Genomic DNA, 20,327 nt, shown 5'->3' on the forward strand with positions numbered 1-20,327 from the left:
ATGCTTATGGATTTTTAAATAGGCTGAACTACCCACCGCCTCCCCAGCAATAGTTGGAATGCTGGGCAGAGTATAAATCTGGAAATTAGCAGTGCACAAAACAAGAATAACTGAAGTTAATGGAACCAAACTTAAGTACATAAAGTAAATTCAATATTTTTAAATAGGAGTCATTCCAAAAAATACACCTACACATTGCTGATTCCAGGGGGCAGAGTTGGACTGCACCCATGAACGGGTGAACAAATACACAGTTAGCCCACGTTCTTTGAACCAACAGAGGCTACACCTAAAATTCACACTGCTTGCTTGTTGTTCTATTTCATGATATATTCAGTCCATATAACCTCTGCACCATTATTGCAATTATATAGGACTTCAGTGAAACTGCAAGTGATAAGGTTTACAGTTTTGATATGCTTATCTAAGAAACATGTACTAACCTCAGAGGGGTGCAAAAAATGCTTTATTGACTGACTTCTGGAATGAGGGACTATCTTATGAGGAGGGTGAAAAGGCAGGGAATATATCTCCTAGTTTGGAAAGATGAGAGCCAATTTCTGATTTATACAGAATTCTTTACAGAGTGTGGCATCCAGAATTAGGCATCAATGTCTGAAAAAAGGTCAGGCCATTTAGGTGAGAAATGAGAAGAAATGTCTTAATGTGAAGGATTGTAAATCTGACGTATATTGTATGCCAGTGGCTGTGAATACCTAGTCACTGAGGGGTAAGTTATAAAGTTGTTTTCTGAATACTAAGGGATTCAAGGATGTGGACGCAATGCCAGAAGGTGAAATTGAGATAGATCTTAGTGAATGGCACAGGATGTTAAAAGGGCTCAACTATAATCCAGTACTTGGCCTCAGCTATAATCCAGCACTATGATTGTATTTTGATAAAGCCTTAACACCAGCGACTTTAAACATATTGGCAAAATTGTGGAATGAAACATGAATTTAATCTCTCAGCAATTTAGTGTAAATGGTTTGGTACTATTCACTTTTGACTGAATCACTTTATTTCCTGATAAAATGCAACCTTTTTAATCAGGAAAGTGTTATGTATCTTAGGTAGCTTTGGGAGCCTTTTCTACTTAACTGCAGCAGTAGATTCAAGAAACCAAGGCTGAAATGGGAAAAATTATAAGCATTTAAAATTAAGCTATTTCATCAGTTTGTTAGTTTAAAATTGAGAAGTCATTTCCCAATATTCCAGCTAAAAAGTAAGCCAAGTAATCACAGAAAAGAGTATCCCTGAGTCGGTGAAAGCACTTGTCAGCTTCCGCAGCTGTTCCTTTTCATTACTTCACTCTGTAATTTTTACAGTCTGGAAATTCAATTTTGCCCATTTTTGGTGCATTACTATTGTACTCACCCCTCTCTTACTCAACGTAGAAATAGGAGCAGGCACAGGCAATTTGGTCGCTTAAGCCTGCTCTGACCTTCAACAACAACATGGCTGATCTTTTAGCTCAGACACCATGTTCCTGCCTTTTTCCCTTGTGACTTGATTCCTTTACTATCCAGAAATCCATCAACCTTTATTTTGAATGCATTCATGAATGAGCTTCCACAGCCTGGGGGGAGGGTGGGTGGGGGGTGGGCAGCAGGCAGACTCACTGCCCTCTGCATGAAGAAATTTCTCATCACTTCATTTCTTAATGGCCTAATCATTATTTTGAGACTGTGACTCCTAGTTCTCGACTTCTCAGCCGGGGGGAACAGCCTCCAGTATCCACCCAGTTGAGCCCTCAATGAATGTTGTATGCTTCAATGTCACTCCTCTCATTCTTCCGAGCTTTAGAGAACAAAGACCTAGCCTACTCAGTCACTTATTTTGAATTACCTAATGATACAGAAGGAAGCCACTTGCCCCATCAAGTGTGTGCCAGCTCTCAGGGAAATCCCATTTCCCCCTTTTATATCATAAGAACATAAGAAAGGAGCAGGAGTAGGCTATCTGGCCCGTTGAGCCTGCTCCGCCATTCAATAAGATCATGGCTGATCTGGCCATGGACTCAACTCCACCTACCTGCCTTCTCCCCCTAACCCTTAATTTCCCAACTATGCAAAAATCTATCTAACTGTGTCTTAAATATATTTCATGAGATAGCCTCTACTGCTTCCCTGGGCAGAGAATTCCACAGATTCACTACTCTCTGGGAAAAGCAGTTTCTCCTCATCTCCATCCTGAAACTATTCCCCCGAATCTTGAGGCTATGTCCCCTATTTCTAATCTCACTTACCGGTGGAAACAACCTTCCTGCCTCTATCTTATCTATCCCTTTCATAATGTCATATGTTTCTATGAGATCCCCTCTCATTCTTCTGAATTCCAGCGAGTATAGTCCCAGGTGACTCAATCTCTCCTCATAGGCTAACCCCCTCATCTCTGGAATCAACCTGGTGAACCTCCTCTGCACCGCCTCCAAAGACAGTATATCTTTTCTCAAGTAAGGAGACCAGAACTGCATACAGTACTCCTGGTGCAGCCTCACCAGTACCCTGTACAGTTGCAGCATAACCTCCCTGTTCTTAAATTCAATCCCTCTAGCAATGAAGGCCAACATTCCATTTACCTTATTGATAACCTGTTGCACCTGTAAACCAACCTTTTGCGATTTATGCACAAGCACTCCCAGGTCCCTCTGCACAACAGCATGCCACAATCTTTCACCACTTAAATAATAATCTAATCTTCTATTTTTCCTTCCAAAGTGGATGACTTTGCATTTACCAGCATTGTACTCCAGCTGCCAGACCCTTGCCCACTCACTTAACCTATCTATATCTCTCTGCAGATTCTTTGCATCCTGTGCACAATTTGCTTTTCCACTCAGCAAACTTAGATATGCTACACTCAGTCCCCTCTTCCAAATGGTTAATGTATATCATGAACAGTTGCGGGCCCAGCACCGACCCTTGCGGCACCCCGCTCACCACTCATTGCCAACCAGAGAAACACCAATTTCTCCCAACTCTCTGCCTTCTATTGGTTAACCAATCCTCTATCCATGCTAAAACATTACCCCCAACTCGATGCACCCTTATCTTATGGATAAGTCTTTTATGTGGTACCTTATCAAACGCCTTCCAGAAATCCAAGTATACAACCTCCACCTCTTCCCCTCTATCCACTGTGCTCATTATATCCTCAAAGAACTCAAGTAAGTTTGTCAAACAGGAACTGTCCTTCATGATGGCACCACTTCTATCCAGATGTCTTGCTATTTCTTCCTTAATGGTAGCTTCAAGCATTTTCCCGACTACAGACATTAAGCTCACTGGCCTATAGTTACCTGCCTTTTGCCTACCCTATCTGTCTACCCTATTCCTTCTCACATGCCCATCAGCTCCAGCCTAATTCTCCCACCACCCATCAACGTGAGAGCATTTACAGTATTGAAAACACATACTTGGGACATGGAAAGAAACAGGAGCACCCAGGGGAAACTCAGGGTCCAGGGAGAATGTGCAATTTACACACAGAGATCAGGATTGAACCCAGGTTGCTGGCTACACCATGGTGACTTTTCTAATACGACAGACATACCATCCAAGGAACCTCCCTCAATACTGATTTTATTCCTTTTTCAGTAAAGAGGCCAAAATTTTTTTACAAAATTCCCAGTGTACTTTCACCAATGCCTTATACAATTGTAGTAAGACATCTTTACTCTTGTTAGCTTTCAGGGACTTGTGTACATGGACAGTCAAGTCCCTTCAAACATTCTATGTAGTCTGCCACTGACTCTCAGCTCCACCCCTCCCTCTCCCCCATCTGGCTCGATTGCATGTCATTCCCCTCCTCACCTAGTTCCACCTATTGTCTGCCAGCCCCTGCCTCACCCCTCCCTCCTACCTCTTAATACTGGCTATCTCCCCTCTACCTCACCTAATATTTCTTTTATTTCTTCATATGTACTGGACCCCTCATTCTCCAGTATTTCTGGGAGACCTTTTGTGTCTCCATTTGTGAAAAAAGACATAAAGTGCCCCAAAAGCAGTAGGAATATCAAGGCATCACACAAAAAGCTGGAGGAATTCAGCGGATCAGGCAGCATCTATGGAGGGGAATGGACAGTTGACGTTTCAGGTTGAAACCCTTCATCAGGATTGGAAAGAAAGAGGGAGATAGCCTGTATAAAAGGGGAAGGGGTGGAGCAAGAGCTGGGAGGCGATAGGTGGATCCAGATGGGGGGGGGAGGGTGATAGGCAGGTGACAGAGGGGGGGGAGCGGGAATGATGTAAGAAGCTGGGAGGTGATAGATGGAAATGACAAAGGGCTGAAGAAGATGGAATCTGATAGGAGAGGACAGTGGACCATGGAATAAAGTGAAGGAGGTGAGGAGGGGAACCAGTGGGAGGAATGTGTGAATGATGGGCAGATGGAGGGAAGAGATGGGGTGATGGGGGCCGGTGGGATAAAGGGAAAAAAGGGACAGAGGGGAGTGGTTACTGGAAGTTAGAGAAATCGATGTTCACACCATCAGGTTCAAGACTACCAAGGCTGAATATGAGGTGCTGTTCCCTCTAATCTGTGTCTAGCCTCAATTTGGCAGTAGAGGAGGCTATGGACAGGCATGTCAGTGCAGAAATGGGAAGTGGAGTGAAAATGACTGGCCACCGGGAGATCCCAGCTAGTGTAGGGGCTGTAGTGTAAATGAGGCATAGGGGCTAGTGTAACACTTAACTTAGTTGAAGGGATAAGTGCCTGCAGGGGGAATCAGTGGGGAAGGACGATCAGACAAGGGAGTCGCGGAGAGAGTGATATTTCACTTGAGGATATCCTTGTATCGATGAATTGGATTCATTACTCAGCACTGTCTGCAATGACATTTTTAATACATTAGTATGTCTGCGGGGAGTGGAGGGATTCATAATATAAAAAATTGTCCGAGCCAGCACATTTTAAATCGTATGTGATTCTACCTTTTAGAGTAAAGTCAAAAAAGTAAAAGGCATTGGGATTCAAAGGGAAGTGACACGTGGCATCCAACATTGGCTTAGTGATGGGAATCAAATGGCAATGATTGATGGGTGTTTATTCTGGTTGGAAGACTGCTGCCAATGGGGTCTTTCAGGACTCAGTATGATTTAAACTTAAATGTTGGGGGTATGATAAAAAAATTTACAGATGATGCAAAAAGGAGGAAAGCTTTAGACTGCAGGGAGGTATGAATGATTTAGTCATTTGGATGGAAAAGTGACAAATGGAATTTAATCCAGAGAACTGGGATGCAAACTCACCACCAAACTCCAAGACCTGGGACTCAATACCTCCCTCTGTAACTGGATCCTTGACTTTCTGACTGCTATCAGTGAGGATAGGCAGCAACACCTCCAGCACGATTATTCTCAATACTGGTGCCCCACAAGGCTGCGTCCTCAGCCGCCTACTCTACTCCCTATATACTCATGACCGTGTGGCCAGATTCTGCTCTACCTCCATCTACAAGTTTGCAGATGATACCACCATAGTAGACCGTATCTCACATTACAATGAGTCGGAGTACAGGAAGGAGGTAGAGAGCTTAGTGACATGGTGTCATGACAACAACCTTTCCCTCAATGTCAGCAAAACAAAGGGGCAGTGCACATGCACCTGTCTATATCAATGGTGCTGAGGTCGAGAGGGTTGGGAGCTTCAAGTTCCTTCAAGTGAACGTCACCAATAGCCTGTCGTGGTCCAACCACGTAGACACCACTGCCAAGAAAGCTCACTGGTGCCTCTACTTCCTCAGGAGGCTAAAGAACTTTGGCATGTCTCCTTAGACACTCACCAACTTTTATCGATGCACCATAGAAAGCATCCTATCTGGATGCATCATGGCTTGTTATGGCAACTGCTCTGCCCAGGACTGCAAGAAACTGCAGAGAGTCGTGGACACAGCCCAGCACATCACAGAAACCAGCCTCCCCTCCGTAGACTCTGTGTATACCTTTCACTACCCCGGTGAAGCAGCCAACATAATCCAAGACCCCATCCACCCGGGCCATTCTCTCTTCTCCCCTCTCCCATCAGGCAGAAGATACAGGAGTCTGAGGGCACATACCACCAGGCTCAAGGACAGCTTCTATCCCACTGTGATAAGACTATTGAACAGTTCCCTTATACGATGAGATGGACTCTTGACCTCACAATCTCCCGTGTTATAACCTTGCACCTTATTGTCTACCTGCAATGCACTTCCCTGTAGCTGTGACACTTTACTCTGTATTCTGTTATTGTTTTTACCCTGTACTACCTCAATGCACTGTGTAATGAATTGACCTGTCTGAACAATATGCAAGACAAGTTTTTCACTGTACAATAATAAACCAATACCAATGCCTTTGGGGAGGTGCAACAAGGCAAGAGAATATACAACATATGGGGACATATTGAAGGGAGTGGAGGAACAAGGGGTGTAGACCCACAGGTCCCTAAAGGAAACAGGACAGACTAATAAGGTGGTTAGCAATAGCTATGGGATGTTTTTCATTACTCACCAAGGTATGGAATATAAGAGCAAGGAGGTAATGCTATTTAATGCTCGTTAAACCACAGCTTAAGTATCATATTACAGGAAGGATATCATTGCACTGAAGAGGGTGCAGAGATTTACAAAGATGTTTCCAGGACTGGAAAATTGCAAGCATGAGGAAAGATTGAATAATCTGGGATAAAAACCGAAAATGTTAGAAATGGATGTTTCCATGATTTTCTGTTTTTATTTCAGATTTCCAGCATCTGTGTTTTTTTTTATTTTCATTTATTGTTGGTATTTTAGAACAGTGGAGGCTGAGGGAAGACTTAATTGAGACATATAAAATTATGAGGGGCCTTAGTAGAGTAATTTGGAGTGTGGTAAAAAACCTGGATGTATAGATTTAAAGAAATCACAGAAGGATTACAGGGGAGATGAGGAAAGATCTTTTTCACCCAGAGGGCAGTTGAGATTTGGAAGTTGCTACCTGAAAAGGTGGGGGGGGGGAGGGGGGGGGGGGGGGGGGGGGGGTGGGTGGGGGGAGGGGTGGAGGGTAGAGCCAGAAGACCTCATCACATTTAGAAAATATTTGGATGTGAACTGGAAGAGCCATGACCTACAGTTATGGGCCATGTGCTGAAACTTGGAATTAGGTTGGTAGCTTCTCTGCAATTATCACACATACAATTGGCCAAATAACTTCCTTTGGTGCCATTATTTTTTGTTGATTCTATGCACTTCTTGTCTTATTGAAAGTTAAATATGAAGATAAAGATATAAAGGTAAGCTGTGACTTTTTGACCTAGTTTCTGTTGTAAATAATAAATGAGTTCAGATTTGGGCGTGTTCTTGACATCGAGTCCCACTGCTTCACGTGTGAAAATTATAACAGGGAATAACACCCACATTGGGATGAACAGTAACTGGACGAGGTCGGTCCAGTTTCCCAGTGGGCAGGACTTCAACAGGGAATGGGCACAAACACTTTCAATACTTGCATAAAATGCTTCCTTTTTGTATGAAGTACATGTAACAATATCTTGTCTCCAATGTTATATGTGGCTCTTGCCTTCTCTTTTCTATTTCAGTATTTCCCTCTCTCAATTGTACCACTGATTTATCATTTCATATTTCTTGTTTACTAATGTTTTCTTTTGTTAATAGTGGTAAACCTTAAACACTCTCACGTATTTGTATGAAAAAATGCACATAAGTGGATGCTCTTTATCGCCAGTCAAAAAAAGAGCAGTATCTAGAGGGTACAATCGCTTCATTTGTACCAGCAAAGCCTTTTGGTCTCTCACAAATCTTAATGAAGAGCTAGGAGGATCTATACCTTACCCATAAGTAAATTATATTATTTAAGCTGACATTTTTCTGTTGATTGGTGTTTTTGTTGATTAAAAGTATGCTTTATTATATGTGAGAAAATACTCTACTACTTTTTGTAATTTGCATTACTGAACATTGACAAATAGTTGTTACAGCTCTCTGAAGGAATGCAAAGGATCACTTGAAAATTATATGCCATTCAGCTGCATCGGACTCCAATATTGAACGTCTCTGATAGGGAGCCAGGCTCCGGGGATGAGCCAGATGGCCTGTCTTTTTTCATCTTGGCTGGACTCCGTTCCTTGCAGTCCCACAGAGAAACTGTTGGCAAACTGCTGCTTTGGTCCCTAAACAAATCTTTGTACGATAGAAGACCTTTTGAAGTAGGAATAAAGATCAGTAGTCCTAAACAACCATAGCCTGCCTTATTACACAAAGAAAACAAATATTAAATAGACTTGCAGAATGGATGTGTATAAATGACAAGTTAATTTCAAATGTGAGATGGTGCGTTTCAGAAAATTGTAATTTATGGTACAGAGGGAGGTTTTTTTATACCATTATAAGATAAGATTTCTTTATTAGTTACATGTACATCGAAACACACAGTGAGATGCATCTTTTGCATAGAATGTTCTGGGGACAGCCCACAAGTGTCGCCACACTTCCGGCGCCAACATAGCATGCCCACAACTTACTAACCTATACGTCTTTTGGAATTGGGAGGAAACCAGAGCACTCGGAGGAAACCCACGCAGACACGGGGAGAACGTACAAACTCCTTACATACAGCGGCTGGAATTGAACGTGGGTCGCTGGCGCTGTAATAGCATTACGCTAAAGTAAAGAGGCCATATGCTGCTTGGATAATAGGAACCTACACAAAGTAATCCTAAAAAAGGATCCAGGAGTACACTAACGATGGAAACATGAGTTAAAAAAGCCATAAACACAAAAGAACAAACATTTCCTTCCCTTCCAAACTGCAACCAGTTTGCTGTAATATTGCCCATGGCTGAATATTGTGTACATCCTACTGCATGTAGACATGGACTGCTTCACAGGCTGAAGACTTGCAAGTGGAATTGATCATTGATTGTACAATGCACATCCCCACTTATGATCTTATGATGAAAAGAAAAATCATTAATGAAGCAGGTGGTGGGGCCTGCGACAGAGGAACTCATATAATGATGTTATGGGATTGGGATGGTTGACATCCAAAAATCTCAACCATCTTCCTCGTGCAAGTATGACTCCAACCTCTGCAGTGTTCTCTCCTCAATGTCCATTGACATGGTTTTTACTCGGGCTCCTTAATGCCACACTCAATCAAATACTGCTTTGATGTCGAGGGAACTCACTCGCTCGTAGTCTCCGGAATTCAACTCTCTGTTCCATATTTGGATCAAGACTAATGAGGTCTGGAGCTGAGTGGTCCTGGAAAAACCCAAACTGTGTTTCGGTCAACAGGTTATTGGTGAGTAAATGCAGCTTCTTGGAGCTATCAACAGCACCTTCCATAATTTTGCTGGTGATTGAGAAGAGACTGATTGGCAGGTAGTTAGTTGGATTGGATTTGTCCAACTTTTTGTCAGAAGTACATAACTGGCAATCTCCCTCATTGTTAGGTAGGTGCCAGTATTGTAACTGTATTAGAACTGGCCGGATGCATGCTGGTTCTAGTGTCTTCAGTACTACGGCTGGGATGTTGTCTGGTCCTATGGTCTTTACTGCATCCAGTGCTCTCAACTGTTTCTTGATAAAATAGATTGAAGTGTTTAAGGAATAGCTGCTTTGGTGGTGGAGCTCAGGAGAAAGCTGAGTTGGTCTATCTTTTGAACACTTATGGCTGAATATGGCAGTGAATGCTTCAGTCTGTCTTTAGCACCCACATCCTGGGCCCTCTCATCGTTGAGGATAGCAATGTCCCTGGAGCCGCCTTCTCCAGTTTACTGTTTAATTGTCCACTGCTATTCACCATAGATGTGATAGGACTGCAGAGCTTTGATCTGATCATTGGTTGTCTATTGGCTGTCTATTGCATGTTGATTAGCAGGCATGTAATAGCAGACTTGGCTTCACCCAGTTGGCACTGTCACAAACCAGCAACAAAAGAAACACACTGAGCATGATTCAGTGTTAAAAACTATTTTATTAATCACTACTTATGATAATATGTAAAATAAAAGTAAAAATGTTAGTATGTTAGAATTCAAAAATGTTAAACCTTGAACGTTAACCCCAAAACTAAACTCGTCGTGTGTGTGTGTGACAAAGTCCAAAACTCCCAGTTCCGGAATGGTTCTTAAAGTTCAGTTCCGCAAGCCATAAGGTGAAACATGAGCAAGGGCTTCTTCAACAACCACCGTTGTCTGAAGATAAGATGTAGATGTAGAAAAACATAGAGAGAGTACATACGAAATCCAAATGTTCCACGATGGAACCCAAACGACACTCCAGTGTTTACTCGGTAGTGACTTCCTCACCCCGAAAAGCATCCGAACCGTGGTCGTCCACACACAAATACCTGTTTCCTTCTACAGGTCAGCAACAAAGTGAACTCCACCGGATTACTTCCAACTTCCATACATGGATTTCTATGGCAAACACAGTTATTGTTTCTCATCCATCGATAGAGGAAACAAGCAGGCTGGTGTCTCTCTCCCTTCTCTCTCTCTCTCCTTCTTCTTCTAACCTCTTCAACAACGTCATTACGTCCTTTATCTTCTATTGACGTAAGCACGCCCCACACACACATACACACACACTCTCTATCTTAAAGGGACTTTCACTGAGTCCGTAACAGCACTACATCCATAAGTGTGCCAGGGACTGTCCCCTGCTTTACTGCACTCCTCATTGAATCAGGCTTAATAGTAATGGCAAACCGAGGGATATGCTGGGCTATGAGGTTACAAGTTGTGGTGGAGTACATATCTGTGACTGCTGATTGTCGACAGTGCCTCACAAATGCCCAGCTCTGTTCAGAGTCTGTCACATTTAGTGTGATTGTAGTTCACACAAGGTTTCCTGAGTGATGGTCACTTCTAACAATACCATTACAGACAGATATATCTGCTACAAGTAGATTGGTGAGGATGAGGTCAGTTTGTTCCTTATATTAGTTCACTCATACCTGCTGCAGATTCACTATGGTAGTAGCTATGTCCTTCCAGCCAGCTAGGTCAGTATTAAGTGCTACCAAGCCATTCTTGGTGATAGAAGTTGAAGTCCCCCATCCAGAACATACTCTGTGCTCTTGCTGCCTTCACTGTTTTTCCTGACTGTTTCTTCAATATAAAGGAGCATTGATTTATCGTCTGAGGAAGGACAGTAATCAGAAGGAGGTTTCCTTGCCTACATTCAGCCTGGTGGCATGAGACTTCATGGTTCTAAAGTCAATATTGAACGTTGCCAGGGCCAATTTCTCCCTTTGCACACCTCTGCCTCTTGTAGTTCTGTCTTGTCAGTGGGACAGGACGTATTCAGGAATTGTGATGAAGAGTCTGGCACATTGTCTGTAAGTTATGATTCTGTGAGGATGATATGTCAAACTATTGCTCGACTGTCTGAAGGACAGCTCTCCCAATGTAGACAACAATTTATGAGAGGACTTTGTGAGATCAACTGGGCCAAAATCAAATTTGCTGTGTCTGAATTCAGTGCTTAATTGATATTGCGTTGTCCATCAGTTAGTCTTTTTAAGAGTCAACAATATCATTGGATAGAGTAACACAGCATGGAAACAGGCCTTTTGGCCCAACTCGTCCCTGCCAACCAAAATGCCCATCTAAGGAAGTCCCATTTACCCATATTTGGCCCATTTCCCTCTAAACCTTTCCTATCTGTGTACCTGTCCAAATGCCTTTTAAATGTTGTCACTGTACCTGCCTTGAGTATTATCTCTGGCAGCTCGTTCCATATACGCACCTCCCTCTGCGTGAAGAAGTTGCCCCTCAGGTCCCTTTTAAATCTTTCCCCTCTAACCTTAAACCTATGCCCTCTAGTTTTTGATTCCCTTTCCCTGGGAAAAAGACTGTGTGTATTCACCCTATGTATGCCCTTCATGATTTTATACACCTTTATAAGGTTACCCATTAGTCTCCTACACACCAAGGAATAAAATCCTAGCCTGCCCAACCTCACCCTATTACTCAGGCCGTCAAGTCCTGGCAACATTCTCGTAACAAGATACACAAACTGCTGGAGAATCTCAGCAAGTCGGGCAGCATCTATTGGAGTGAAATAAACAGTCAACATTTCAGGTTGAAACCCTTCATCAGGACTGGAGAGCAAGAGGGCAGAAGCCAGAATAAAAAGTTGGGAGTAGGGGGAGGAGCACAAGTTGGCAGGTGATGGGTGAGGCGCGGGGAAGGTAGGTCGGTGGGGGAGGAGGGATGAAAGAGAGTGATGTGAGAAGCTGGGAGGTGATAGTTGGAAGAGGCAAAGGGCTAGAGAAGAGGGATTCGATAGGAGAGGACAGTAGACCATGGAATAAAGGGAAGGAGGTGGGAAACCAGAGGGAGGTGATGGGCAGGTCGTGATGGTGGAGGATGGGAAAGAGAAGGGATGAGGGGGCCATGGGAATGGGGCCACAGGAATGAGGGAAAGCAAAGGGTGTGGGGGAAGGGGGAAAAGAGAGGGAAGGGATTACTGGAAGTTGGAGAAATTTATCAAATCCTAGATTCTCACATAATTCTCTTTCATCCCCCCTCCCCCACCCTCCTCCTTCCCCCTCTCACCTGGACTCACCTATCACCTGCCAGCTTGTGCTCCCCCCCCCCCCACCTTTTTATTCTGGCTCCTGCTCTCTTCCTCTTCAGTCCTGATGAAGGGTTTTGACCCAAAATGTCAACTGTTTATCTCCCTCCATAGATGCTGCCTGACCTGCTGAGTTCCTCTGGCATTTTGTGTGTGTTGCTCCAGATTTCCAGCATCTGCAGAATCTCTCGTGTCAACATTCTCGTAAATCTCCTTTGCATTCTTTCCAGCTTAATGATGTCTTTGCTATAATAGGATGACCAAAACTACACGCAAATAGATTAGACAGAGTGAGGATGGCTGATCTTGTCCCTAAGTGCACCATTGAGCCAGATGGGTTGTTACCATAAACCAGTAGTTTTATAGTCATCATTACAATGAGTATTCATCCTTTTTTTCCAAATTCATAGTTGCCTTGGTGAAATTCAAACTCGTATCTCTGGATGGTTAGTCCTCTGGATTACAAGTGCAACAACTTCACCATTGCCTTAACTTCGCCCCGCTGCCTGTTTACCATGTGCCTGAAGGGCCTAACTTCCCACTCCTTTTCTACCTCTGCACCAACATTTCAGGTGCTGCAATCAAATCTCTTTGTGCTCGATCCTTCCGTGGTCAGCCATTGGTCATGGTTGGGCAGCCCTGTTTCAAGTTATGTCTGCACCTCCAACAGCTACAATGCAGATTTGCTAAGAGCTTTGGGCTTGCTGTAATATTGATGTTGGCTCCCTACTGCGACTGCATGCACCTAATAAATGACACAGTTAGCACCTGCATGCAATAGACAAGATAATGAGCAGGCAGCATGCTGCTGCAGTTACATGGAACAGATGTGGGATAAATTGTATTGTGGCCAGCAGATTAGCAACTCCCCCAACTCCACCCGCCTTCCTTTTTCTCTTTACTGCTTCTTTGACAGCCTTCTTCCACACCCACGTCCAGTTTGGTACCTAGTCTTTTTAATCTTCTGTAAGACCTGGGCTTTAAAAAAAAGAGATAAATATTAACTATGTCAACAGAGAAAGACATGGAAGAGACATTCACATGTTAGATAAATAAAAGAACTGGAGGCATGAAGAGGAGGGGATCATGTAAGGAGTGAGACAAAACAATAAAAAATTGTCAGTGATAGACATTGCAATAAGAATTTTTTTTCATGAAGCATGCAGAACGGCAAAGAGAGAGCATAACAAATACAGAATAAGAATTAGACAGTGAGAAATAACCACAGTTACTAGAAGAGATATATCAGTTCTTTTGCCAGTGAGTAATGCTGCAGGAGATGATTTAAATTTAATATATTGTATGTAACATGGTACATTGCTCCTGTCATTATAAAATATTGTAGCATTTGAGTCACTGAGAGCAATGCCACAGGAGATCTATTATTGATTAAAATTTAGCAAATGTAGTCAACCAAGTAGAACATCTTAGAGCCTTTGAGGTTCAAAATGTTCTGCTCTAGCTTAAAATATAACCATTAAAGCATTGACTAGTCTTTTATTGACATTTTGAGCAAATGATCCAATGGTATTCAGTGCTTTCCCATTTATAGCCAAATGTACACTAAAATAGAGTGAGAAAATATCAGTGTAGCCAGACGACAATTGTATTAGATTACCTTTGTCACTTATAGGGTCATTGTTAATGAATATAAAGAACAGGATGTGAATAGCAGACGGTAATCACTGGCTTGTATTATTCTATTCTTTATGGATGTTATGACCAGAATTCTACTGAGAAATACAAGTGAATATAAGTTATTGAATGTAATGCATTAAATATTATCTGAATAGATCTACTTCATATTGTAGTTGAAGTATGTTATGTTTTTAGAGAATGTAATTAATAAAGCTGGTGGAACTGCTGAAAAGCCTTTATAATTACCTGAGGAAAAGGAAATTTGTCAGATTAGAAATCTGCCTGCCAAATATTTTCACCTCTATTCACTATGTTAGACATGGGGGTTTTGTATTATACATCAGATTGACTATATTTACGTCAGGAAATTCATCTTTGTTTGATAGTGTTAACTTTGTTATTTAGTTACATTTAGCAAAGTAGTTAGCATAACCAAATGTCAAGATAACGTAAAGCTCATAGCTACATCTGGGGCTTTGTCCATGTCCTGATCAAAATCTTTTTCCCAATTTTCAAAGGAGCCTCTTTTCTGAAGTTCTTGGAGAGATTTTTAGTCATTCACTGAAGGTCATGTGGGTTCATCTGGGCACATTCAGCCCTCTACATTCCCCTGTGTCTCAGAATCCCCAGCCTTCCCTCCTCTGATGCCTAATGCCTCAGATTCCATGCCACCCACTTCTGTTGCCTGGACGTCCGGCCCCACCCTGCCCCTCGTGACTTGGACTTTGCCTTTCATTGCCTCAGATTCTCCCAGAGAAGAATTGAGGTTAGTGTTGCCAAATCACTTCCACCACCACCTCCACACCCACCCCAACATTCTGTTACTTACTTGAAGGACCTTCCAGCCGTTACTGCATTCTTAATAATGGACTCTTTTGCACTATTTATTTATTTTGGTAACTTATAGTAATTTTTGTTTCTTGTACTGTACTGCTGCTGCAAAACAACAAATTTCACAACATATGTCAGTGATAATAAATCTGATTCTGATTCTGGATTGGTAATAAAACACTTCCTTTCTACAAGTATGTTTATCCGTATGTAGATGGTCAGTTAACTGATAAAATATATTCTTTAAGAGTCTGATGTTCTGCATTGCATTATAACATATAGTTTGTTCTGAAAGTTATTGATGAAGTCTTTCTGTAACCATTTCCCTATAATTGCAAAATTGATGACCTACAGCATGTGCTTGTCTTATAGGTTTGGTATCTGCTGGGCTGGGTTTGTTACCTTCAAGCAGAGAAGCCCAATGAGGATGCACCTTTCAAGGACTCTGCCAGGACATACCTAACAAAAACCAAAAAGGTAACCCTTTGCTCTATAAGTACCATATTTTGTTTAAAATCAAATTTCATATGGTGAGAATTTTAAAGAGGCTGATCCTGCCTGCCTCAATATCTGCACATTCAGGATACAGCTCTTAAACAGAGTGCATTAATTTATATTTCCCTGTGATGTGTAATTGCACTAATGCTTATTCCAGAGGAAGATATCTCTTTTTCAGCAGCTTCAGTTCTCTGAAATAATTTCGTATGTTTTTGAAAAATGTTTAATAATTCACTGGTGCTTTGAGAACACTATTTTCTGCCATGATATAGTGGATTACGTATTCAGTAATAAACATGCTTAAATTCTGAATGCTTTAAGCCCTCTCCAAGGATGAGCAAGCTCTATCATTCTGGCAGATTTATACTAGTAGTCATAACCAATCTTTCAATCACAGCAAATCACGGATTTAGCCACACTTTGCTAGTAGAAGAAAGTTTCATTTGTTATTTGTACAAGCTGGAATCAAAAGTACAAGGAACACTGCAACAATTTCTCTACAGTTAAAGAAGGGAGATAATGTTTCATTATTAAATTTAACTGAATACTTTTTGTCAAACTCAAAACGCGTAAAGCAGGATAGTCAGGAATGTGTTGCATAGCTGTAATATATTGTGTTGTAACCATGAGATGACACTCATCTAGTTTATTAACATCCTCGTCCACCCAGATGGAGTTGCAGTTTTTGAACCCACCTTCAACCATCTGTTATTTATATAATAGCTATAATTCAATATTTTATGTAATAAAAGTATAGCTATCTGTTCTCTTCCCCTGTGCACAGAATCTTGTCATCGAATTTTGATAACTTGCTTCAAAATGCAGTGACATACAAGCAAAATAATATAACACATAGACAATCATATCACAAAGATGGCCTTTCAGCCTACTTCAGCTGCTCCATTTGGATTTACATTCTGAACCGAAGTATATTATAACAACTATGATCATTTGTTGTTTTCCTGACTTAGTGATGTGTTTACACTTTCTTTACTGAGTTCTTCAGCAATCTACAATTATTTTTCTAAGATATAGGCTAAATAATAGTAATAGATTAGTTTGTTACAGCAGCAGCAAGTTATCATATGGCTCTTTTAATTTACGTTTCTATATTTTCCTTCAACTCTCGTTCCACAAAAATAATTTTTCTATATCCCATTGATTTCATTTTGTGATTATTTTTAAAATTTGTAGCCCATTACCTCAATTTCCTTTCCCCTTACTTCATTGAGAAGATTGGTCTCTTCACATCTACTTACCAGTTGATGTGTCACTTGTTTCCTTCTGTGAGCCATTTCCAAAATGGTTTCCCTCCTTATCGTTGATAGAATAAACATACATTTTGTTGGCTTCAATTTAATGATTCATTAAATATATTCACCTTATCAGTATCTCAGTATGTGTCCTCTTCCGTGTTTTCCTTACATTTCTTAATGTTTAGCAAGTAGTTCATTACATCTGAGCAGGAAGGAGCACGACTCCCCTTTGCTTTTGTTGTCCATTGAAGCACAGTGCAGTTATTGGGTCATATCAATGTCTTACAGGGACAGTGCTAAAGGATCATGAGAAGAAATGTTGTTGTATTTTCTGCACTTCATATTTTAAATATCTAAGTGCAGTGCTATAGATTTAAGGAGATTTGGGATGTTTGTCTACCGAACAAGGTGATTTTCAAAAGAAGAAACTCCTTTTTTATTGGTTGGTTTATTAGTATTGTCACATGAACTGAGATACAGTGAAAAGCTTTAGTTTTGCATGGCATCTAGACAGATCATACCATACGTAAGTACATCGGGGTAGTAAAAGGAAAACAAAATGCAGGCATAGTGTTGCAATTTCAGTAAAAGTGCAGTGCCAGTGGACAAATAAAGTGCAAGGATCAGGACGAGGTAGATTGGGAGATCAAGAGTTTAAGAGTTCATCTTAAACAGAGGTCTGTTTAAGAGTCTGATAACAGCAGGATAGAAGCTGTCCATGAATCTGGTGGTTCGTGCTCTCAAGCTTTTGTGTCTCCTGCCTGAGAAGAGAGGGGAGAAGAGAGAATGACCGGGGTGGGAAGAGTCTTTAATTATGTTGGCTGCAATTATGTATGCAATTTCTTGGGCAGAGGAGTTACCATACCAAGCTATGATGCATCTGGATAGTATGCTTTCTATGGTGTTTCTATAAAAATTGGTATGAATCATCGGGGGCACACCCATTTGGGGTATGCTTTCTTGGCCATATCGTTCACATGGCTGGACCAGGACTAATTGTTGATGATATTTACACCTAGGAACTTGAATTTCTCAACAATGTCCATCTCATCACCATTGATACAGAAAGGAGCTTGTACTCCACCCTACTTCCTGAAGTCAATGATCAGCTCCTTTGTTTTGCTGACATTGAGGGAAAGGTTGTTGTCTTGACACCATACCACAAGATTCTCTATCTCCTTTCTGTACTCCATCTCGTCGTTGTTTGAGATCTGGCCCACCACTGAAGAAGCAGTGTCATAATTTTCATCGTAAAAATAAAGGGAATTGACCTAGAAATTGCTCTACTCCGTTATTTACTATTAAAACAGCACTGTGGATCATCCTAAAAATGCTTGTGAAAATCACATAAAAAGCAAGATTGCAAGGTCCGCAGACCAACAATGTTGGATTTCCCTGTGTAACATTGCATTGAAACTGACATTGTGTTTCAACATTGCACTCCCTATTGATGTGTTGCAAGTTTTTGCAGACGTTAAAATGTAATGCAGCAGGCGCAGTGTTTGCAGCTAGTGCTTAAATGGACATGCTATTTCTTCAAGCTGCAGGTGCAGTGCTGGCAATGAATGAATTAATGTATGCTGCAGTGGTGGGAGAGTGCTGCCAGGGTGCCAAATGAACACTGCCTTTTAGAACATAGAACATTACAGCACAGTACAGGCCCTTCGGCCCATGATGTTGTGCTGACATTTTATCCTGTTCTAAGATCTATCTAACCCTTCCCTCCCACATAGCCTTCCATTTTTCTATCAATCATGTGGCTATCTAAGAGTCTCTTCAATGTTCCTAATGTATCTGCCCCCACGACCTCTGCTGGCAGTGTGTTCCACGCACCCACCACTCTCTGTGTAAAAAGAAAAACTTACTTCTGGCATCCCCCTTATCCCTTCCTCCAATCGCCTTAAAATTATGGAGGCACATTCTTTGTGCAGGGCTCATTGGAAACCCTTCAGTGCCATAGCCAAGTGCTCTTGACAGAAAGTTGTTAGGGATAGCTCTGTAAGTACTAGTCTCTGATTGCCTGCACTCCAGAGAAGCCTACATTGCAGGCAAATCCCTATGCCTCCTGTTGGCTGGAGGAAATGTAGATGAAACCTACTCTTCTTGAATATGGTGTTTGGGTGACTTTCTTAATGTAGCAGTCAGCAGCAAACTATGAAATGTGGCAGGAATCAAGTGACCTTGACATTGACCTTCATGAGCAAATTAATAAAGCTATACATGTGAGGCTATATTTGAGGTCACAGATCTCAGTGAGGACAATGAATGCAGTTTGAGTCCTGATCCATTAAATAGGATGGTTTCAGGGGAAACATAGTGAGTGTCAGTCATAAGTTATTTTTCAGACTAGTAAGATTAAAAATCTCATGTCAGGTGAATTGTGTGTGTTGCACTACAGTTAACATCATTTGGGGGAGTTTTATGCCAGAATAAAAAGTGCAAGAGAGTTTAAACTTCTGCAAAATGTGTTGATGAACTTCCCAAGAAACACATGCAAAATCATCTACTCTAGGTTAACCTGATTTTCAACTCTATTTTGCTGGAGTAATGTACAGTGACAAAGGTCATAGCTGTCATGTGACAGTGACAACACTGACCACTGACTCCTCTGGTCAGATGACAGCATTGCTCATTGGGTCAGAAGCGACACCACTGTCAATCAAAGGTTTGGCTCCACCCCACCCATTAAGTGCACACCTAAGGATTGGCTTTTGTAACATACCTTTGTCCTTGACACCTAAGCATTGACCCGTTTAAACACCTTTGTCCTTGCTGGACCACCCAGCCCTCCAGCGGTATGAAAAGTGCCACATGCTTGGTTCTGTCTCTGTGTCTCCGAGGATGTTGAGGTAAGCTGTGCACTACTAAAGGGTAGTTAGTTAAGGATTCCAGGGACCAAAGAGCCGATGCTTGTCCAGATTCAGGGTGCTCAGGCATCATATTGTTTATTCCTTGATCATTTGTAACCAGTTTGTTGTGTGTGTGTGTGTGTGTGTGTGTGTGTGTGTGTGTGTGTGTGTGTGTGTGTGTGTGTGTGTGCGTGTGCGTGCGCGTGCGCTTCTCACCCCTGTTGTGATTTTCCCCCACGTCTCTTGATCACCCATGAGTGAGTGTGCATCTGTTCCCGTTCATTCTGTTCCCGCATTTGTCTTTGTGAATAAATCATTTTTAAAATTCCAAAGACTGTGTCCAGAGCCCTCTATCTTTAAGACCTCAAAGGACCTTTTCTCACAACAAGTAACTAAGGAATTTCTATCCCATGATTTCACCCTGAGGTGACGCCGATCAGATGGGTTTTAACCTGAAGCAGTTCGTGATTGATGACATTCAGCACTTATTTTTTTCTCAAGGCATGGAGTGAGGCAAGGCTGTCATCAATTAATACATGTCATGACACATCTATCAGGGTTAGGTGTTTCCATTTTATTTTGATGAGGCTTGGCTTTGATTATCATATGTTCATTGAGATCTATGGACAAATCCTTTAACTTTCAATCCAGTCAGATGAAATTGGCACAGTGGGCCTCTCTAGACAT

The 20,327-nt window shown here is 41.8% G+C and overlaps 1 protein-coding gene across 1 annotated transcript in view; it reads left to right on the forward strand.

Annotated features, from left to right (window-relative positions):
• si:dkey-12j5.1 (uncharacterized) overlaps positions 1-20,327 on the forward strand; it is a 272,001-nt gene that overhangs the window by 204,182 nt on the left and 47,492 nt on the right. Inside the window, exon 10 of the mRNA XM_052016283.1 lies at positions 15,410-15,514. Coding sequence (XP_051872243.1) covers positions 15,410-15,514 — 105 coding nt within the window. The remainder of the gene's footprint in view (positions 1-15,409; positions 15,515-20,327) is intronic.

The sequence above is a fragment of the Pristis pectinata genome, chromosome 5, assembly GCF_009764475.1.
Source record: "Pristis pectinata isolate sPriPec2 chromosome 5, sPriPec2.1.pri, whole genome shotgun sequence".
In the NCBI taxonomy this organism is placed as follows: Eukaryota; Metazoa; Chordata; class Chondrichthyes; order Rhinopristiformes; family Pristidae; genus Pristis; species Pristis pectinata.